At 42.8% G+C, this 23,048-nt stretch overlaps 1 protein-coding gene and 1 long non-coding RNA gene across 3 annotated transcripts in view; one reads left to right on the top strand and one right to left on the bottom strand.

Annotated features, from left to right (window-relative positions):
- ARID4A (AT-rich interaction domain 4A) overlaps positions 1 to 10,677 on the bottom strand; it is a 73,391-nt gene extending 62,714 nt beyond the window's left edge. For both annotated transcript variants that reach the window (XM_064151701.1, XM_064151767.1), the window contains exons 1-5: positions 10,548 to 10,677; positions 9,540 to 9,611; positions 8,203 to 8,313; positions 5,650 to 5,715; positions 4,505 to 4,595 (exon numbers count right to left, since the gene is read on the bottom strand). In XM_064151701.1, the coding sequence (XP_064007771.1) occupies positions 4,505 to 4,595; positions 5,650 to 5,715; positions 8,203 to 8,313; positions 9,540 to 9,545 (274 nt within the window). In that variant the 5' untranslated portion in view covers positions 9,546 to 9,611; positions 10,548 to 10,677. The remainder of the gene's footprint in view (positions 1 to 4,504; positions 4,596 to 5,649; positions 5,716 to 8,202; positions 8,314 to 9,539; positions 9,612 to 10,547) is intronic.
- Positions 10,678 to 10,941: 264 nt separating this feature from the next.
- Positions 10,942 to 12,793, top strand: LOC135180345 (uncharacterized). Its single transcript, XR_010304402.1, has 2 exons — positions 10,942 to 11,057; positions 11,228 to 12,793. It is a non-coding gene; the product is annotated as an uncharacterized LOC135180345 (long non-coding RNA).
- The last annotated feature ends 10,255 nt before the right edge of the window (positions 12,794 to 23,048 follow it).

Raw genomic sequence — 23,048 nt, 5'->3', positions numbered from 1 at the left:
CCTCCTCATCCTACTGGCCACAGTATTCCTGAGCCAGCCCAGGATGCCATTGGCTCTCTTGGCCACCTGGGCACACTGCTGGCTCATTTTTTTCTTGTAGCAGAGCCAGAACCAAGTAAATTTTTCCTGCTGGCATAGATTTATCTACAAAACATCAGAAAAGGAAACCTTTTATAAAATAGGAAAATGTGACTATAAATAGCTGGTTAGCAACCCCGCTCCTGACAATCCTAGGATACCACTGTCAGTTCATTTTCTGATAAATATCCTCAGAATTGTCAACTGGCATTTTCAGAAATCCATGCAACATGAAAGATGACTACAACCAAACAGTTAATACCTTTCATTTCAGTCTTCTGCCCTTGTCACAGAGGTGTTTCAGAGCGGTGCCTGGCTTACAGCACTGCCAAAGTTGGGCCACGATGATGTACAACATCACATCAGAGCCAAAAAGGAAAAAAAACTGTTGGCTTTGCAGCCTCATGCAGTGTTGAAAAGAATGAGACAAATTCTTTGCCATTTATGTTAAAATATTCTGCTACTTTATGATACTGTTTGAAGAGGAGACATGTCATTTTCTTACACAAGACTACTGATAAAGCCTATAAGCCTTAATTCTCAAAAATAGGACTCAAATTCCCTTTCACTCTAAACAGTACATAAACCCTTGCTGTTGGCAACAACATCTGCCAGAAACTGCAAATGCCTCTCACTGTCCATTCTCATTATGTTCTACTTATTTCCAAGAAGAAGACTACTGAAAGTTAATACATGCTTTCTCTGTCTTTCTCTAGAAAAACTTATCCATGATTTCATGTCACAAAACACAAGGAACAAGGCTTCATGTATTTGTTCTGGGTTTTTTTTTTCTGTGCTTAAAGATATGGCTAAATTACACACACTTAACAATATCTAAGCATATCCTGATATCGACCTGAGTTTTGTCAAAAGTGATGACAACTACCTAAGGGAGGCTGTAGCCAGGTGGGGGTTGGTCTCTTTTGCCAGCCAAGCAGCAACAGAACACTGGGACACAGTCTCAAGTTGTGCCAGAGAAGGTCTATGCTGGATGTCAGGAGGATGTTGTGGGCAGAGAGAGTGATTTACCACTGGAATGGGCTGCCCAGGGAGGGAAGTGGTGGAGTTGCTGTCCCTGGAGGTGTTGAAGCAAAGCCTGGATGAGGCACTTAGTGCCACAGTCTGGTTGATTGGCTAGGGCTAAGTTGGACTGAATGAGCTTGGAGGTCTCTTCCAACCTGGTTGATTCTATGGTTCTATGATTTTATGTGGAACTCTTAAATGCAATTAAAATACTTATTTCCTTTTGACAAGGAGGCTTGTCTTTAGGGTGTCCATGTGGTGGTTGACATGCACAGGGATAAAAACCAATCTGTGTTGTGCAGGGAGCACCAATCTGTGCTTAATGTTGGTTGGATTGGATAATCTTGGAGGTCTCCTCCAACCTGGTTAATTCTATGACAGTTCTTTTGATGAGGTAATAAAAAAAGGCTATTCTAAGAGGAACTCTTTGGATGCTTGAGTAATAGAAATACTGAGTAACTGAAATACTTGAGTAATTGAAACACTTAATATTGACATTATGTTGCTTCTAGTTAGGTGCAGAAGTGACACAAAACTTTTTTGTTAAAGAACATAAGGATTTGTCTTCAGAAATGCTATCAGTGCTTTTAAGATTCTAGAGAATGTGAAAGAAGGAAAATACAACTATGGTCTAAGTTGTGGGAGTTTTTTGGTCAATAATTTCAGACATAATTTCACTATCTACCTGAAGCCTCTTACATGCTACCAGAATATCAGGTGGATGGTACACTAAATAAGCCAGAATTCAAACCTGGCTCAGCTGAAAGCAGATTTGACAAACAATTCTAACCCTGTGCAATTATCACCTACCAATATATTAAGCACTTCAAAAGCAACGACTTCAAAATTTGTAAATTAGGAAGTTCATCTTAAATAATTGCATTTTAAAGATTAAAACACCAAATTGAACCATTTGTTATCTAAAGCACTTAAAGTGCTATTACTGTCATCTCACTTGAACTTCTCTTGAGCAGATGAGACTGTTGACTTGTGCAACAGCATTCTCTAGACTTTGCTGAACTTTCACTCCAAGCAGTGTTTGCTTCTTCACCTATTTATACCCAAAAGTTGAATTTCAAAGGCTAATTTCAGCAGTATTCCAAAATCACAGCTGAAAATCTCAGTATGACTAAATGGCAACAGTAATAACATTATTATGATGTGGGAGAAAAAAAAAGCTGAAAGAGTGATTCCATGGCAGATACAACAGAAATAAATCCTTATTTATTTTGGGTCCATGAACACCACTAACAGACAGGAGACATTTTAAAATATACAAACTGAACATCACTGTGGCTCTTTCATTAAGTCAGTGGTAAAGCAGTCTACTACAGCAAGCTCAACATAGCATTTGTAGTGGTTTGTCTGAGTGAACAAAGCAAAGTTGCTTCAGCTGACTTTTCTTCTTTAGATTCCTGTCATAAACAGAGAACCTGATCTACAACAGTGAGCATCATTACTTCTAACTAGACATGCAATTTGTTTTGGTGGATTTTGAAGTTGTATTTGTACTTAATACTTAGAAAATGTTTCTACCTATTATTGTTTTCCTTATCCGTATCAGTCTAATTTTAGCTCACAGAGAAAGAGATGCTACATAACACAGAAAATAAATAGTGTAGGAAAGGCACCACTGAAATACAAACTTTCCTTTGTGCTTTCCATCTCAAGCCTGACCACGCTCAGGAAAACATTCTAGCAATCTGAAGGCCATTTAATCCACTTCCTTCTCAAGTGTTTAGCTTTGACTGAATCCGTCACTGAGACTGCTGAGTAGCGCAGCCCATCACTTATCAGAAACAAGTCAGTTCAACTCTGCTTTACAGCATCAACAAAAAAAGGACACAATGCAAGCAGCAGGCAGAAGGCAAAGCTTAATTTTTCACACCTTGGTGTTTCTGTGCTCAACCTAGAACAGTCTTCAATTTTAAAGGTAGAACTACTTGTTTTATATGACATAAACCTGTCGTGATCTGTTTGCCAATATTACCTGTGTTTTCAGTACCACCAAGTACTCCACCACATACATCTCAGAACAGTGTGGGTAAAATCTAAATACCTTTCTGATGTGCTACAATTATATTGCCATAGTCATAGGTACATACACCCTTCATGCCACATTCCAGTACTGCATGTTAACTTACTCTAACTTAAATCTCCCACACACCCCAAGTTCCACATTCTTCACTAAATCTTTCCATGTGGAGAACATAGGTGAATTTTCCCTATTCTGTCTATCAGTAAGGGTTTTTTTGGGGAAAAAGGCAATAATAATTTAACCTATCAGTTTAAGTTTCTGGGAACCTGCATTTTAATAAATATAGAAAGTAAAAAAGCATGCATAGTTTGTATCTTGTATTACTGGGGAGGAGTTCAACAATCTCTTAATTTTAAACAACAAACCACTGATACAGGGCAAAGATTTCATTGTTCAAATTGTGTGCTCATCAAGCAAAGATTACTGAGCAGTGCACTTCTGAGAAAAGAAAGAAAACAAACAAAAAACTACCCCAAACAAAATCAACCACCTCCCTAAAAAATAAAACCTCCTGAACAGAACCAGAAAAGAAAACCGACTCACTAAACACCAAAAACCCCAGACAAAACTCACCCCCAAAACAGGGGATTTAAAGTTCACTTGTCAAATGTTAAGAAGTTAGATGTTTATCAGTTCATAGTTTAAAGCCTTTTTAAGCACTGAGGCTCAAATATGTTGAGTTTCATTTACTGGTCCTAAGTCAAAAGAGAATTAAGCCAAAAACTGAAGTTTTTAAACGAAAATGCTAATTCATAAATCATGAAATGAGGAGTACAAGATTGTGTTTCTTATCTCTTCTGTATCAGAATAGTGAACTTTCTAGGGCAGTATCAAGTAAAGTCAAGGGTCTTCATTGAGCATGTCACATCACAGTACTAAACAGGTAGAGTTTACATTTTCTGCACTCCAAAATAACCCTGCCTTTCCTCACTGTCTTCTGCTGTTTCATGCAAAACACAACCCTCAACTCTCTATGAAACACAGGAATGACTTCAGGATGCATAGTGGTACTACCTTATTCTTGTGTGCAAGACTGCATATAGGGAAATAAGACTTGCCTTTCAGTCAGCACCACAGCTTTCCAGCTAAAAGACTTACATCTCAAAATCTGCAAAATCTATCCTGAATTCCAGGCAGTGGAACTGACAGCAGTTGTGCCAAACAAAACTTGATTGTTCAGTCCTGCAGTTACCTGTGCAACAGCCTACCTAAATGACAAATAATTATTACCCTGGTTTAAATGGAAATGGAAAACAAGACCTTTTCCTTAAAAAATTCCCCTCTAAAATCTCAGATCTTAAGAGTGCAAGATACAATCACTTACATTATTACCTACAGACTAAATGAGGGCATGTGGCTACTCACCTACAGTATACCAACTAGCATCAGTCAATTTGCTGATGACAGCCTCTTGAAAGGATCCATCAGGCATTTTGGTTTCAACCATTGCACCAACCTGCAAAAAGCAGTATTGTAAGGTTACATGTAACCTCAAACATATACTGGGGAAAAACCACAGAAAAATTAATTCCTCTAGCAAGCTAGATTTATCCTTTTAAAAAGACTCATTTTAGCTAAATGTTACTTTGTAAAATGCAGTTACTCAGCTAGTAAGAACAAAAGTCCTTAGATGTGAAAGCTGAACTGCAAGTAGACAGTAAAGCTTTAAAGAAACTCAAAATATCCAATTTCAGCATGACTTACAGCATCACAAGAAATAATATGAGGCTAACTGGAAATAAATATTCAAAGCAATCACTACTTTGCTATTGATATGCATGAAATTACTACTATGTTGGTGTTCTTGCAGTAGCTTACAGAGAAAAGGCAAACACAGAAAAGATTCCCTCCTCTAAAGAGCTTTACTTGCATTCAGTCGTTTAATAATGCAGTATTTTAGCAGGCAACTGTTACATATCATAAAAACACAAATCACCACATATTTTTATATAAAGTACAACAAGTATTTTAAAAGGCAGTTAGAACAATCATATTTGTCACTGTTCAATACGCTTGAATCTTCAACTTCATAACCAAGTTCCAAATTACTTGCAAGAAGTTTCAAAGTTGCATTACTTTTAAGAAGTATACAAAAGTATGCTTTTAAGACTATACAAAAATCACTGTGTTTCAAATTGCTTGTGTATTTATAGAATCATAGAATCAACCAGGTTGGAAGAGACCTTCAAGATCCAGGCCAACCAACCTAGCACCCAGCCCTGGCCAGTCAACCAGACCATGGCACTAAGTGCCTCAGACAGGCTTGGCTTCAACACCTCCAGGGATGGCGACTCCACCACCTCCCTCTTTATTTGCCCATTCCAGTGGCAAATAAACAGCCTCTAAAATCTACATAAGATTAATTACTCAGAATCAATCTGATCTAAAGCAGTGAGCTTCTGTTTACTGAAATTCTGTAAAACAGGTACCCACCTAAACAGTATCAAAATGTAGACTTTTACAAATCGATTACGTGATTACGAAAACCAAAAGGCACACAATATACATACTCTTAGAGGTCCTTTCACTTGATCATCTTGCACTAACTGAGTAGAATTATCCCCCTTCAGGACCACCTGAAACATATGAATGAATGAAGTTTTTAATATGCATCTTACTTCTAATAGCACACAAAAAAGTAAATGAATCTGTATTTACGACAATCATCATAATGTGGAAAACAATACCTCTGTCATTGAACATGGATTCAAACATTATTGAACACAGAGCACTTGGCACACATGGTTATACTGACAGGAATCTCCAAGTATCACACTTAATATATAATCTGAAACATTGTAATTAAAAACCAAGGCAAAGAAAACATCAGCCATTTCAAGGTAAAGGGAATACGCTTTGATGTGAGTTTAGGTACTGATGTAAGCCAGGACATACCTAGGACTGGGCTTCCTGATGAGAAGGTGAAGCAGTTGTTTTACCTCTCTCTAAACTTCAACTGTAGCACTTTACTGACAAGAGATTACTAAACTATAATCAAAATAAAAAGCTCTTCATTAAAAGTCCATCAAATCACCACCAAAGTGACCACAAGAGCACCATTTCTGCCACCTTGAGCAAAAGAAAGTTTTTTTTTTCCTAGTAAAGATGTGAATCACTGCAAGTGTAATGAAAATAAGTATGGGTTCCAGGGTAAGCAAACTACACTCCTCTTAAAAATCCTACACCTGAGATGGTCATGCTGATGAGACAGAGTAAACCTATGCAATTTGAATCCCTGAGTTTGCAGAGACTCCATTTAGAAACATGAACATTTAGATCTCAACCCGACTGCTTCACTGCTGTTTGTTGCAGGACTTGAGGGGTTTTAATGAAAAACATCAAAAATTCCTAGTTCCTTAAATTCAAAGTTTCAGGAGCTTCCTTTCCCATCTATAAAGATATCCAAGTTTTCAGGCTCCCTCAGTTATTCCATATCCAGTGCCTACACTGCAGCTGTATTTATAAATACGCACTAATAGCATGCTCAAAGAGGGCTGGGATTAGCACACAGTCAGGCTAACAATGCACCCTGTGCACTTTTATTCAACATTTTATATCAGTACTGAGATGTATACAGGTTGCCCTGCTACTCAGAAAAAGACTACTGGACTTTTTAGGCTCTTTGTGCTCTTGGCAAGCTTGCTGGGGTGAGCCTACACACTCTTCATTACAGTATCAGGCTTAGCTTGTTCAAACTTCAATTGTTCTAATTGAGATACAGTGACAGGAACTTCCACCAAATCACAGTGACCTCATATACTTCTAAATCTTGCCATGGAGAACTAAAGCACATAATGCTAGTAAGAAACTTGTGCCTACTAACAGTCTAAAAACTCCATGAGACCAAAGACAGAGATACAAAATCCAGGATGTCAGACCAGGAAGAACAGCACACTGCTTCCTACGAAGCTTCTCATTAACACAGATTTCAAAGAGCATCACAAATTCTGTAAGTACTCATTAAGAACAAGGGAAAAGACTTCGATATGTGAACTGTTAGGTTTCTTTCCACTGATGAAAAGCTCTCTGATAAAGAGATATGATCTATATATGTAACTAACTGAAGAAGCTGATAGCTTGCTCTACTTGATCTAAGTATTAAAGCACACAAAAACTTAAGATGCCTCGTTCTAAAAAGAAGCTTTCATCTCTATTTGTTGGGGGGGTTATAGTTCACTAATGCCTTGTTAAACATCCCGGACATTAAGTAAGCAAGTAAAAACTGGGAAGATTCTGACAAAGCAGAAAACCAATTTCTAACAATTTCTACATTTACTTTGGATTCTTAACTTTTATTTAACTACACTTTCTTCTTGCTTTCCCATAGTCACCTTTACAACAGGACCGCAATACCGAAGTAACAACTTGGTTGGTTGGTTGTTTTGGCCTAACATGAATGAAAAATACATGCCAGCATTATGCACATGTGGAAACTTAGCTACAACCAGAGCATGCTAGTTTAGAAGCAGCATCAAGATGCTCAAAACATAATAGATCTTGCCCTAAATATTCCTAAAGCCTAGTCAAAAACTAATTGTGGTGGTGGTGTTGTGTTTTTTTTCCCCTCCGCTGTCGATTATTTTGGCGTTGCCTCATAAGTTCCAAGCTCTAAAACGGAGAATGTCAGTTGAAATGAGATGAGAACTTTTCCTTCTGAAGAGCCTGCATTTATTCCTTATTACTCATGTAAAGCCATAATCCTCTATTTATGACATTAAAACTGATTGCTGTGAAAGTGATGCATTCACAAACAGAAGACAACTGTGCTCAGAAAGAACTAGCAGGAATAGGTAATGTGAAAGCTCATTCTTGTTCCTGCACCCTCCTAAAAAGATATAAAACCCCACCACCATTGCTCCAAAAATAACATGAAAAAGAACCCCAACCAAAAGCTAACAAGAGCCATCCTAAACCAAACACTTATAGACAAAAAAACAACACTCAAGTGCTCTCTAAAATTCATACAGCGAGGTGATGACAAACATTTCTTAACCTTCAGGACCAGGATCTTCTCTGACAGTCCTTTCAACACAGTAATACCAGCACCAAGCAGAGCATACTACCTTGACTTTCACAAGCCTTTTCACTGTCTTAATCTTTGCCTCACAGAAGGCACCACGGTACTTGGCACTGACATCAGTTCCCACTGTCAGGTAGGCAGGTTCATCCGCTGCCTGTTCAGAAGCAAGAGGACAAAGCTTAGTTCTTCGTATTTATTTTCAAAGCTACATCATTACAAACTTAATTTTACAGCCTAACTTCTGGATCTACTGATTGAGAGTGTCTGTAGTTGGAATTGCAATCAGATTGTTATTTAAAAGAAGAAAAAAAAAAGAAAAGAAACAAGTTACAGGAAGTTTTGTTTTACCAGTGATGGTGACCACCTTCCTCCCTTATGTTTTGTCACTCTAATTACTCTCTCAGAACTATCTTTGAGAGTGCTGGATTGATATTTGCAGTATCTCCTTATTAAAAGGAGAATCAACTATTAAATGAAATCATTTCTATACAGAACACAAAAGGAAAGTATTTCAATACAAAAAACAGTGGAAAACTACTTTTAGCTAGAAGTAGTCCAAAGGCAGAGGTTATTTAAACCACCTAAGACTGTGATTATCCCAATATTTACAATTAAACCTGTAACGTTCTACAGATAGGATATTCTTTCCCTGCAGACTAGAAGGTGACCTCAAGAGAAATCAGTTGTCATCTCTGAAACAGCTGTTTGCTAGCAGTTTTCTCTCTCCAAATGCCTTGATCGAAGCTTAACTGCTTGTGAATTTTAAAGAAAGAAAAATATTTCTCATCACATTTTCCTTCATCTGGGCTTTTATTACTCAACATTTCACTTTGCTGCGCTTGTAGTAACTAATAAACAAGGATAAAATTACCCTGTTAAACGTGTCTATCCAGACAGGAAATAAGCAGAGAATACAATAACTGTTTTTCCTTTTCTTCCCCCCCTCCTCCACTTAAAATATTGTTAGCATTTTTTCAACTCCGACCCGGGGCGGGTAAAAAAATTCGTTCTTTTGTAAATAATACAGCCAATTGTTAAGCCTTTGTACTGAAAAAACCTGCACCAGCTAAGGCGGGACAAAAGCTGCGGTTTTGCAAACTTGCAATAGCAGCTGCTGATACAGGAAGCATTTAAAGACAGTAGCCCAAAGGACGACAACTCAAAGACGCTGTGAATTTTCATGCTACTACTGCAAGATGATAAGAGCTTAAAGCTCACCCACACCTCAGCTGGAGAGCAGAAACAGGATTTACAGCATGTACCAAAGCCCCAGCCAGCGTGATCCTACTGTTGCTCAGCCGAGGTGTGCGATTAAAAAGCAAATCAGAGCAGCTAGTGAGAGGGGAAAAGAAGCCGTTCCCCGCCCCGGAGTTAGCCTACCTTCATCTTTAAAGGTTATTTGAGGGATTCCAGCTCCAAGACTTCTCCTCCCCGCCAGCACACGGGAAAACACTGCAAAACAAGAGGGGGAGGGAGAGGCTGAAGACTCAAGCCGTGCGAGCGTGGGTCTTCCTGTGAGGGGGCGGTCGGGCTGCGGGGGGAGCCCGGCGCAGGCGAGCGGGAAGGAGGGAGGGAGCCGCCGCCCGTCCCAGCCCCGCCGGTCCGCGGAGGGAGCGGGGCCGCGGCCGCCGCCCGCCGCTTCCCGCCCGGCGGCCCCTCGGTGTGTCACGTCGCCATTGCTCCCGCTCCCCGCCTCAGGGCGGAGGGGCCAGGGCGCGCGTTCCAGCCGGGAGGGAAGCCCGCTGGCCCACACGGGCAGCTCCTCACCGGCTGCGAAGGGAGAGCAGCAGGGCCCGCCGCCACCTTCTCCGCCCCTCCCTGGCCCTCGCAACTTTCTGCGGCCCGCGGAGAGACGCGCTGCTGAGTCCCTCCTCCCTGCCCCCCTCACCCGCCGGGCGGCCGGGTGGACTTCTGGCTCCCGCCGTGCCGGACAGCCGCCGCGGTCGGCCACCCGAGCAGCCCACACGACGCCGCAGCCTTCAGGCCGGGGCACAACGAGGGTGGAAGGGGGAGGGGGGGGGGGCTCTGCAGCGGGGGCAGGCCGGACTATGCTGCTGAAGGGGGCTGAGGATGGAGGAAAGACGGCGCGGGCGAGCAGTCCCCGCCGCCAAGCGCCGGGGCAGCCCCAGGAACGGCGACGAGGGGATGCGGCCAGGGGCGCTCAGAGGGGACACGGGGCGGAGTTCGGCGAGGAAGGGAGTCCCTGTCCCCACCGTGAAGGGAACGGCGGGCATCTCCCTCCCCTCACAAGGTAGAGGAACGCGCTGGTGCGGAGGAGAGAGGGAGGGGAGAAAAAGGGGAGCTCCCGGCGCCTCTCGGCGCCCCCTCCCCCGGGACGGCGGCAGAGTTAGGGCTACCGAGGCTCCCGCCGCCTCCACTGCGTCCTACCTGGAAACTCGTTGCGAAGTGGGCAGCTCCGCGCTGCCCGGCCCGGCCCCACCGCTCTCCCAGCGCCGCGGCCCCCTCCGAGACGACGACAGCCCCGCGAGCGGCGGCGGCAGAGCGCGGCCCCGCTCCACCCCCTCCAGCCCGGACTCGCACCGAATCACCAGCGCCGAGCCCAATAACAAGCTGTTGAGCAGAATCTGTCCTGCCTCAACTCCCATTGGCCCCCTCCTGACGCCCCGGGGGCTCTGCCCCGCCCGGATTGGGCGCCGCGGACAGCATCCCCATTGGTCACAGGGCGGGTGGCGGAGTGCATTGGCCCGCTACCGACGCAGGTAGAGCCACGGAGACTTTTGATTGGTTTTCCTTTGTCTCGTCAGATGATTGGTGGAGATTGAAGTGAGGTCAGCGTTCCCCCGCGGATGATTGGTAAGACCTGGATCCGGATGTAGCTTTGAGCGCCGTGAATGGTCGCTTCAGCGAGACAGGAAGAGGAACGACGAGACGCGATTGGTGAGAGCCCTCTCTCGCCGCCGCGGTGGGGCGGGCACGGGAGGCGGTGAGGAGGGCGGGGGGGGAGGCGGAGCCGGCTCCTGCGGCGGCGGCGGCCGGGGGCGCGTCGGGCGCATGCGCCGCGGTCAGGCTCCCGGCGCCATTTTGTGTGAGGCTCTTTCCCATTTTAGGCCGCGGGAGTCGTGGTTCGCTCTCTTGCGGACGGGAGGCAGGGGAGCTGCGGCTAGCGGCGACTAGCTCGGCGGGAAGCTTCTTTCGTGCTTCAGAAGGAGCCGTGCCTCATTTCTTCCCCGCAGCCCGCTCCTCCGTCGGATGATGCCGGCGGCCGCGTCGCCCCCTCTCACGATCGGTGGCGGTGGCGCAGGAGGGGGCCTGGCCGGAGCCGGAAGTGAAGCGGCGGCCATAGAGGGGCGGCGGCGGCGGCGGCGCCTCTGGCGGTACGCGGCGGAACCGCCTGCCGGGAGCGTGCGGAGGAGTTTGTCGGCCAGCGGCCCGGTGATGCGCGGACCTGCCCTGCCCCGTCTCCTGCTGCTTTCCCCGTGGGACCCGCCGGAATCGAGCGGCGGTGCTGAGGTGTCCTGAGCAGAGACACCGCTGGGGCTGCAGGTAGGGGCTGCAGGCGCCGCCCGTGCCGCTTTCCCTTCGTGCCGGTCTCAGGCGGTGCGGGCGGGACGGGGATGACTCCGCTTCCCTGGAGGAAGGCGCTGGAACGCCGTCATTAGTTATTCCCTACTGGCCCATGACGCGTTTAGGTTGCAATCCGGGGTGGGGGCCGTGAGTGCCTCTTGCCGCTCGGTGGCTTCAGCACGTGGTGCCGGTGGTTGCGATGGGTGCCTGGCTTGGAGCCAGGCCGCTGGGTTCATTTCTCCAGCGGAAGGCGCAGCAAGGGTAGGGAAGAACAGCGTTGATAGGATCGAGTGCTTGTCCGCAAGTGTCGGGGACGATTGCAGGCCGCTCCTCTACTTGTGATGGATGCTCTCTAGAGGCGCTGCCTTAAAAAGCAGCGTGTCTACACCTCAAGTGGCCGGCTTCTAAGGAGACTTGGGTCTTGGAGACTCGTTTTTATACTACTAAATAGGAATTGCTAGTTAAAGTCTATAATAAAATTTTATCGTTAGCCTTAGTTTCACATTGCTCTGTGGTTGAATAATGCAGGTGATCATTTTTATTCCATGAAGGAACGAGTGTCTGACGGTGCTCGCTCTTAGCTACAAGTCGTATCTCAGCTTTATCTAAAGCAACAGTGGAGGAACCTGTCAGTAGTTAAGAGATAGTTAAGGGATCGATTGTACTGGTTCAGCAGAAATGGATTGGTTAAGTGTAAGTCTCCGTATCAGTTCTGCTTTAAAGGCGTTTTTAAACTTGTTTTAATTTGTATTAAATCTGATGCTTTGGAAAGTAGTGAGGAAAGGGCTCTCTGGAGAGTTGAGTGAGTCAGAACTGCCTACCCCTGTGTGAATCTGGGTCAAACACAAATGCTCTGGAGGATGCGTATAAAAGTTTTTGAGGCGTGTAATGTTGAGGGAACTTTGATTCTGTACTGTAGTTCCACTTTAGTGGATAAACAAAAGCAAATTGTTCAGAATATTTTAGCCCAAATGTTCAGAAAGCTTTCAAAATCCACTTTGATTGTGACTTCTGTACTGGCCAAATCGTGACCTAGATTGCGAGGTGTTTTTTGTGGCAACAGTTTGTATCTCTAGTACCGTTCAATAAATAAATGGTTTGTGACAAAACTAACCAGTCTTGTTTCTGATTTCTAGCAGAAAACCTCTGGCCCTCCTGGATGTATCTGTTACAGCCAGCAGGCTTAGGAAATGCATGGCCTGTCGCTGGTCTGTTGTGAGCTAAAGGACTCCAGTCAGCAGGAGAGGTTACTTGTTCTTTTATGGTATTTAAAGCAGCTAAGAGTGCTGAACTAGGCAGCTCCACAAAGAGCACAAATAGTTTCACACAACTTAGGGATGATGTCTAGCATAATGGAATGAAAAAGCTGTGCTTTTGGCAAGCCAGAGGAAGGGTCAGGTTTGAGGTTAAAGTAACTTTTCATTGGAACGTGAACTTTAGGACTCGGCAATGCCAGTATATTGAAATTTTACAGCCTAAATGTTTGTTAGGGTTAACTCTCCCTGAGACTTCAAGACAGATTGTCTATACTGGATCCTTGCAGCTATGTCCCATCCCCCAGCACAATCCCTTATAGGGAAACAGTTGAGTGGAAGAAATGAGCTGCAGACTGCTGCGGTGAGCTACTTTATTATAAGCTACTCTGTAAACTTCACTAAGTTAACACTCTCAACTTCACCGCATTAACAGTAAAAGCTCAGTGGTGAGACAATTGTAATTCATTTTAGTATCTAATCTCTCTAAAGTAGACATGGTGTAGTTTAACATGACTGTTCAAAGCAGCAGAACTTGTGTTACGTGTGCTAAGTACCAGAGTTCTTGTAGATATAGTACAAGTGATTCCCCTGGGGATACAGGTTTTGGTCTTGGTTTGGGCACGTTAACACAATGAGGCTTTCTAACTCAGGCAGTAAACATCAAAGCACTCTAAACATAATATTGGTCTTTGGTCATATGTAATTCTAGAGTTTGGGTGATGGCTGTAAGGAAACTGGAAAAAAATAATGTACTTTAAAGTGCCTGGTATTGGAATATACAGAATTTTTTCCCCAGAGTCATCCACAGGTGATGCTCAGTAGGAAAAGGCAAGTATAGGAATGTCAGTATCTTGTAGCTTTAATTATAACCAGAGCAAAATAGCAGCCAAGTAAAACCGTTGAGTTCATCACATGGCTCTGCTGAGAAGAAGGAAAAACAAACAAGAGGGATTTCTGGGATAAATGCAAAGTTTGAATCTGTTCACTAGTTGCATATTGCTGCATTGACATAAATGCAGAGTCAAAATACTGATTTGTGCTCTATGCAGCTTCTTTGTATGTACTCAAGTACTATGCTACTCTGTCAGAATTTGTTCAGGAGACTTCTAGTTTTTGTCTCAAGTGTTTAGGGTTTTTTGTTTTCTGTGGTTTTCCTTTTACTGTTTATATTCTGTGAGTAAATAGGCAACATTTTTCCAGTGGTGGCTGAGCAAACCTCTGCTTTGTGGTTCAGAACCTCTGCCTGTATGGAACAGCTGTTAATCTGTACAAGTGAAGGTCAGTTGTATGCTTTGCACAAAGCTTTATTATCTGAGTCATTGCACATGGCTCAGACAAGCATGGTAAGACGTTTTGAAGTACTTAGTGTGCAGGTATAAGTGAAAATATCCCAACGAATGTGAAGCTGACAACAGGAAAGTTTGGTCAGCAATAGCTGGATTACAAAAATGAAAAGTCAAACTTCTTTCCTGGTCATGTTAAAAAACCTGTGCTTTGCTGCTTACTACCAGCAGTAAGTTCTTTCACATTGTGTGTGTGAAAGAAAACAAAGCCTTTGCAAAACCACATGGTGATGCTATATGCTTGCCTACCTTTTCCCCAGGTCTGGTACATTCCTGTCTCAGTGTTCAGAAAACGGATATTTATTTATTCAAACAAAACTGTTTGTTGGTTTTCATCATTTCCTTGTGAATATTGCTACTGGAGAGGACTCCAAGTTCAGCCACTCTTGGCAAGCCTGAATCAGTTCATTATATCCACTGAAGTGCAGCAGTGGTTTCTTGAATCTGGCGTGGGTTTGTTTTGCAGCAGTGCAGCATCTCTTCTGGATGTAAATAATCAAGAAAATCTTTACAACTCTAAGGACTCTGTACATATTTATGTGAGGAAAAAATGCAGAACTGGAGTTTCTATCAACTCTGCAGCTCAACAGTAATCCTCACTTTGTAGTTCTCTTTCCCATTAGCACTAGTAAAATGATGTTACATTCTGAGCCTGTGAGAGTGGCTTCAGAAATCTCCAGGGAGAAGCAGTCCCATTTTTACTGAATAAACTGTGTCCAGACTTTGTTGTGCTTTGTGATTGCAGATCTTAACTACAACCCCACGTGTTAGAAAATGTGTGCTGAAAGCAGTGATGCATTAGCTGATGTGTGTTATTAGCAGCCAGACAGCAAGGGAAGAGGTTTTCTCAACTGATGTCACTGCTGCTTTCTTCCTAGCCTGGTAACTGTGTGGGAGTTTTGGCATGTGTCAAGCAATCTTTTCATTCCAAACATAAATGTCCCTTTTTTTTTAAGACCTGTTTGGTAATACTGTGTTTGGACAGAATAAGAGCTGTGCTGTAAGTGACTATTTTTGTTCTTTCTGGTATGTAATTTTCTGTTAAGATAGTGAACATTTTTGTATCAAATGTTAGTGTTAGCTAATTTAGCAACTATGGAAGAAGAGTGCCCATTGCCAGGGTTTGCTTAGGATTGGATTCTGAAACCAGATTTTGTGCTTTTTTGTAATGCTGGTAAATTACCTGAGTATAGATCTTAAGTTTCTGTTGCCTAGCAAAGGAATGCAAGACAGGATTTGATTACAGATCCACCTCATTTTGTACATTATTTCCAGGGACTGCAAGCTCTCATTAGTGACAGCAGTGAGGCCCTTAAAACTAGACTGGGGAAGTCACGCAGCATTGCAAAACAACAGTGCAGGGTACTACAGGAAGCTGAAGATTTCTACAGCAGCTTTAATGTAGATGTGACAAAGGAACTTGGTTGTCGTCATCTGCCATCAAGTGATCAGTGGGTCTTTCAAAACAAAGTAGGTACTTGAAGTCAGATAAGAATGTAGTTACTCTTTTGGGTAGTGACATAGCTTCACAACACTGCTGGAGAGCTTCACAGTATCACCAAGGTTGGAAGAGACCTCATAGATCATCAAGTCCAACCCTTTACCACAGAGCTCAAGGCTAGACCATGGCACCAAGTGCCATGTTCAATCCTGCCTTGAACAGCTCCAGGGACGGCGACTCCACCACCTCCCCGGGCAGCCCATTCCAGTGTCCAATGACTCTCTCAGTGAAGAACTTTCTCCTCACCTCCAGCCTAAATTTCCCCTGGTGTAGCTTGAGGCTGTGTCCTCTTGTTCTGGTGCTGGCCACCTGAGAGAAGAGAGCAACCTCCTCCTGGCCACAGCCACCCTTCAGGTAGTTGTAGACAGCAATAAGGTCTCCCCTGAGCCTCCTCTTCTCCAGGCTAACCAATCCCAGCTCCCTCAGCCTCTCCTCGTAGGGCTGTGCTCAAGGCCTCTCCCCAGCCTCGTTGCCCTTCTCTGGACATGCTCAAGCATCTCAATGTCCCTCCTAAACTGGGGGGCCCAGAACTGAACACATCTTGTTCAGAATAAGAGTTTGTCTTGGAATGGCAGCAGTAGAAACAAGGAGTTAGATTTACCTGTCATTAGTGACTAATCAAATGTTTTCAGGCTTTATGAATCTTTTGTGGCAGGCACAAGACACTTGTTAGCTCTAGACATGTATCCTCAGCCTGTAGACATGGGCTGTGTTAGCACACCAGCCATTCCAGTGTTGTGAAGTGTAGTTTTTAAACCTGTGCTTTTTAACTGGCTTCCAAATTATATCTACAGCACACAGCTGTTTTTTTACCTGCCTTCTGAACTGCAGGCGTTAATACTGACGTCAGCATTTTATCTGTAGAAGTTTTGATCTTTCAAGGTGAGAAGAGATTGGAGGAGTGGTTTGCTGGGTAAATATAATCACCAGTCTATAGAGCAAATACAGGTTTAGTGTTCCTGAAATAAACTTAGAATGAAAGCATTTAAACTTGCATCTGAACCTCTAAATAGTCTCTGTTCTTCCCAACAGAGTTCAGTCTAGTTTGTAAGTACTATTGCTTGAGTAACCTCACATCAAAATTGCACATACAGGATAAAACTTAAAGACAAAACTTGTGTTCTGGGAAGTGACAATTACATATTTCATTGCTATGATAATTACCAGGATAAAAAGCCTTTAAACTTTTAAATGAGAGTGCATATTGTATTTGAGGAACCTTGCTGCAATCTTCTGAGTAAGTTAAGGTTCTGAAATACACTGTCCTTAAATACTCAACTTGTCATGTCCACTTTGGAGTGACACTGTGGTCTCCTTTTCAGCCCTTTTGTGATACCAGATTGGGAGTAAATGTGTAGGTGAACATCAGACAGTAAACAGATGTCTGTTGCTGCTGTTGTTTTACTTTGGCAAAGAGAACTAACCTTGGTTGGATTAATTTTATCAGTAGTAATGTTAATAGATTCTGGGTTTCCCTGTTTTTCAGAAGTAGTTTTGAGTGATCTGTTATGGCATACCTGAAGTAAGAATCTTCTTCACTTGTGCTACCTGTTGCTAGTTTGTATCTTGGAAGGTTTTTTTCTCTCTCTCTCTCCTTGATGAGACTCCTTGCAGCAGAAGTAGCCAAGTCAAAAAGTACAAGAAGAAAATAATGCAATTTAAAACTATTTCAGACACAGGTAAGCTGCCTGCTCTGTTTGTATTTTTTTACTTAAATACCTTTCCATATTTGCACATATCTAAAATTAGGGTTCTAATTCTAATGGTAGGTTGTAGGATGTGGTCCACCTGCCAGCACAGGTATCATTCAAGCTTGTCAGCACTGATAAGCTGTTGATTAAAATACTGGATGCTTGCCGATGCAGGCTGTAGAGTAACATGATCTGAATGAATGAGGCCTGTAGATCAATGGTGCTTCCTTTTAACTGGTCTGCAGAAGGCCATGTGTGTGCTACTAACGACATGCAGCCTAGCACAAAGGAACAAGCATTGCTTCAGCAAAGCATGGCTGCTCAGCCAAAGAAAGCATGTGAAGACACTTTAGATGGTTATGTGGCCTTTCTTCTGGGGTTTCTGTTGTCCAAATTACTTCAATCACTTGGAGTTAATTTACTTTTCAGCCTCAGCTAACAAGACTGCAGTTGGTCAGTACTGATTCTCTTTTAAAGGTATTAAATGCTCTCAGTCTTTTGAATTAATTCTGTTTAGCTGCAAGTAGCTGCTGGTGGTGTGAATGTACAGTTTGGCCAGTGATTAGATTCTAATTTTTTTTCTACTCAGCCTCCCTTTTCAAAAGGTACTTTTTATTTATGTGTATTGTTGGCCACAATTACTACACACACAGAAGTAGTATTACAGGTAGCTGATTTCCAGGTAGCCAGGGAGTTACCTGACCCATCACCACTGTGTAATACACACTTGTGAGTTAATTGCAAGACTGTACTCTTTGTACCTTCAGGGATATGCTTTCCCCTGCAGTGCTTCTGTGCAGTCTGTCATCCCATTAGTTACAGCAGTACGCTGAAATGAGCTGTGTTGTGTGACATCCAGAACTGTTAAGCACAGAACACATGCCTTTTTTGGAGAGCAGAATTCTTCTCAGTTCAGTGAGAGATCTGTGGGAGTGATTTCCTCCTTACATGCATCACAACAGGGGACAAACTGGTGTAAGTTGAATCAAGTGTTTGGCTGGGGGAAGTAGTTGCTTGTTAAACTAACTGAAAAGAAATATGTTAAGCTATGTTTTGATTCTGCCTCCTAAAAGAGTGTTTCATATTTGTTTCTATTCCTGATGTATACAGAAAAGTATTTTTTTTTGGGAAAAAACTGCTTCTCAAGTGGTGTGCTCTGTAGACTGCAGAAATATTTAATTTGGGCTGAAGTGGAGCTTTACTGTAAGCATTCTGTTAAAGTCATCTAATCCTTCCTTTGCTCTTGACACCTGTTAATGCAGTCTGGTGTAATAGGTCTCTGTTCTTCCCTGAAATAATGAAATTAGCAGATATCCTGCTTTTCTAGGAGTCTCAAAAACAAGATGAATTTCACTTCCAGAAACTTTGGGTGAGTTTAGGGGTTTTGTGTGTGTTTGGAATGTATTGGCTTCTGGGTGAATTTACTGTAATTAAAGCTATGAATAACCTGCTGAAATTGGAATCCTGTCTGCATATTGAAAATGAATTAGTTAACCATGTACCAAAGGATATCCAACTATATGCAGCAACAAAGCACCTCATGTTCTTTATACACTGTTACTTGGCTCATCTTAGAATCATAGAATCAACCAGGTTGGAAGAGACCTCCAAATTCATCTAGTCCAACCTATCACCCAGCCCTATCCAATCAACTAGACCATGGCACTAAGTGCCTCATCCAGTCTTTTCTGACATCAAGTGAAATGGCATCTTCAGTGGGGAGTTCTTAGATTGGCTTCAGAGGAGACCAAAGAGGGTTTCAGTTTTTCCTGTATCTGAATATATGTACTTGTTCAGACTGTAAGCTATGGGATGCTGCTGCCTGTTTTAGTCCATTTTTGGTTGGCACAGCAACTTGAAAGAACTGTTTTTAAACAACTGTTTCAGAGTCCTTTAATAGCAGTGTGCAGAAGATGAAAAAGCAGTGCACAGTGGTTGCTGCCTTCATCTGGAAATAGACTTAGTTTGAGCTTGGCTGTAGATCCTGTCTTCTAAAAGACTAGAATATATTTACTAAGCAGACAGTAGTGCTATGATTTTACCTCTTCTACCACCTGTTCTCTGCAACTCTGGACAAGATTTTGTATGATGCAAAGTTATGAGCAGTTTGTCTCAAAATAGCTCTCATATAGAAGTAACTTCCCTGCTGCGTGCAACTTGAAAAAGTGGTGGGTGGAGGAAAAGCGAGTCCTTGTCTTACAGGCATATGCAACTGAAGGAAGAAAATGAGTGGGAGAGAACAGTCTCTGTACTGTGTATTTGGTGCTAGTGCAGTCTCCAAATTGTCATGACAACTACCACTATTTTTCTCTTCAGAATCATGACACTGTGCCCTTTATTTTAAGGTCATGGTTATCTTTCCGCTGATAAATGCATTGTTGAAGTAACTCATTTGTGTTCCCTTCTATGGTTAGTTTTATCTTGGGGAAGAGACTTGCAAAACAGCACATGTAATTATTCCAGATCTCCTCCCTTAGGGATGGTGACTTGGACTGTACAGCCAGATAGCATCTCAAGCAGTATCACGTCCTTAGGGACAGTCACACTTTCAGCATGTGAGATGTTTAACCTCAAGCTATTTTTGGTGATGAGAAGCAAGTAGCAACCTGATGTTTGACATACTTATATCTGCACAAGACAAATTCTGTTTGAAATGCTTCCTTTCTGGGAGTTGGCAGAAAATACAGATTAGTATGGATACCTGCCACACAGAAGTTTTACATAGAAGCTCAGAGAAGAACCCTTTAACAGCTCAGTCTTAACAGCAGTTTCAGAAGCAGCACTAGCCAGGGGTAATGAAGCTGTTATTCAAATCAGTGAACTTTATGACCATGTAAAGGTGTAGTACAAGCAATTACAATTAATTATCCTGATGCAGTAGGTCAAAATTGAATTTTAAACCCTCTAAGTCCAGTCAGATGTTCTAAAACCTGGCCTGGTTGCAGTCACAGATGTAAGTAAGCTAGAGAGTGTAGCTTACTTTCTTGTCATAGGCAGTTCATCATAGTCCCTTTGATTCTCTTCAACACTGCCTCTGTCTGTGGACTTGCTGACTAACTAATTATAACAGGCAGTGTGACATACCCAGTCTTACTGAATATCAGAGTAGTGATTCATCAGGCACTGAGTAGTCAGTGGATGTATGAGACTTAAAGGAAGAGGAAGCAGCTTGCTGTACAGCCTACTCTTGTGTCATTGTTGAATCTGTTTATGAAATATTCCTTGGGGGAGGAATAACTTAAGAGCAAGTTGGTCTATACAGTCTTTCTGGTGTTCTGTTAAAGCCTGGGCTTGAGCCATTAAAACTGAGCTTAAGGTGCTTTGGCATGAACTGCAGTTCTGCATTCCAAGTGGGTATGTGACTTCATGCTCTGGTTGTGCATTTCTGTGAAGTGCCAGTCAGGACTTAGGTTACTTGTGGAGCCTGAAGCAAGAAGGGCTGCTTGGTATGGGTTCATTATATTGTTCTGATAGCTTTAAAGTTTCCCCATGCTTTGGGCAGAAATAATCAAAATGAGGTGGTTAAGAATAACCTCTTGCTCAGATCTCCAATGCAGGCATGTTTTCCTTGCCCATTCCTTAGCCTCACAGAGCACTTCTATATTTCAGTGTAACACTGAAGTTACAATGAACCATTTAAAGCCAATTTTAAACATTGGCCTCCCTCTCATGAACAAACACATTTTTTTCCCCACTTTATACATGCCTTTTTACCTCTTTCCCCTTCTACAATCAATGGAAGTGAAATAATCTGTGGTAAGGTTAAAAAAAAAGCTATTAAGATCACTTGTAATGAACAGGTTAAGCCTATACTCTGGTAACTTAGGCTCTTTTTCAAATTACATCACTGACAGCAAGTCACAGTGGTGGTGTTTAAGTATTGCCACAACAGGCAAGACTGCTGTACAGTACTTCATATGTATTGCTGCCCAGAAACTCTTAAATTGCTTCTCCTTGGACTTTCTAGAATAACCTTTCACAGCAAAGATTAGAGCAAGGTTCACCAGAGGTGGGTTTTTAGACTGCTATGTTTTGTAGTAAGCAAATACTTTGAATAAGCAAGTAGGTGGTTCTTTACCTACATCTCTTCATGAGCTGTGGAACATCTCCCTTCTACTTTAGCATGTAACTTACACATGACTGATCTTGGCTCTTCTCACTGAAACCTGACTTGTGTAATTGTTATACTTCTGTCCCAAGTTCTGAAGGGCTGTCACTGGCTTTCAATTTCCATTTAGCAGTTTGTCAGCAACATTTTAGGTACAGAATAAAGACAAAAGGAAGAGAATCAAGTAGACTCTCTGCTGTCACAGCCAGTGAGTGAAAGCTTAACTCTCAGCTAATGCTTTGGAGTGCTGATGAGTTTCCTGATTGGCACTTGCTAATGAAGCAAAGAGCTGACTGAGCAGTAAACTGCAGTAGTAAATTCGGTTTGGAGAAATGCAACACAGGACAAAAAGCTGACTCAGTGCAACTGCTGTACTGTTGCCTTACGAGGAAACACTGAAGGAGGCAGGCTGTCATGTTCAGGATAAATGTTGGCTTGGGCAGGCCTGATCAGGAATTCCAGCACCCTTTGAAAGCTGCCCTGCTGGAGTCACAGTTCCAGGTAGCCTCACTCCAGCTAAGGCTTTAAGCCTGAGAATCACAAAGTACTGTGACAGGGTCATCTATGTCTATTGACTTTACCTTGTCAGAAAAAGGGAACCTGGATCTTGTAGTCCCATCAGAAAAGTGGCTGTAGAAGCCCAGGTGTTTTCCAGAGGCTAAAGAACAATAAAACAAAGGCTCTCCCTTGGAGGTGTGGAGGGCTGGTGATCACGAGTGTGTAGTATTAAACCTGAGGAGTTTGAATCATTGAAGTGCACATTTTACATTAAGGTGATTCTTGGCATTAACTGCATGTACAAACAGGATTTCAGTTTTAACTGTGTCTTTAAGGTGGTGAACAGGAGATTATTATCTTGACTTTCAAGACTTATAGTCACTTGTAAGTTTTCCTATAAGTAAAGAAAGCAAGCAGGAAAGCTTGATTTTAATTCCTGAGAAGGTCAACCACTGAGGAAGCTTGTTCAGAAGTGATTTAAGAAACTACAGCTGAATGAAGCTGGTCAAAACTATTTTAGCTTTTCAAGCATCAATTCCATTGTTTAATGGATCTCACAGCTTTAGAACTTAACACAAGCACTATTTGCAATGGAATTAGTTTTCAGTTTCTCCTGCCTTCCAGATAAGCTTAGGCTTAGTACTTCCAATTAAAATTCCTCTTCCTGAACTCCCACTTGTTAAGGAAGCTATTTGGAATTGCCACCTTAACCTGTCACCAGCTGGTTTACAGTTAGGTATGTTCTCATTGCTGCCAAGAGCAATCATAGACTGCTACTGCATGAACTGCAGATCGCAGCATTGGTTAATCAAGGACTAACCAAGTAACAGTTTTTACTACTAAACTGTAGCAAGAAGCAGCAACACCTGCCTGATACCCTTCCCTTCTTAATGTCTGCTTCGATTTGGAGTACAGTTGCCTTCTTGAAGGTGCTGGGGCCTTTGCTCTTTGGAAAGAAAAGCTAACA

Source organism: Pogoniulus pusillus, chromosome 1 (assembly GCF_015220805.1).
Source record: "Pogoniulus pusillus isolate bPogPus1 chromosome 1, bPogPus1.pri, whole genome shotgun sequence".
NCBI classification, from domain to species: domain Eukaryota; kingdom Metazoa; phylum Chordata; class Aves; order Piciformes; family Lybiidae; genus Pogoniulus; species Pogoniulus pusillus.
This window is presented reverse-complemented; position numbering and strand designations above follow the sequence as displayed.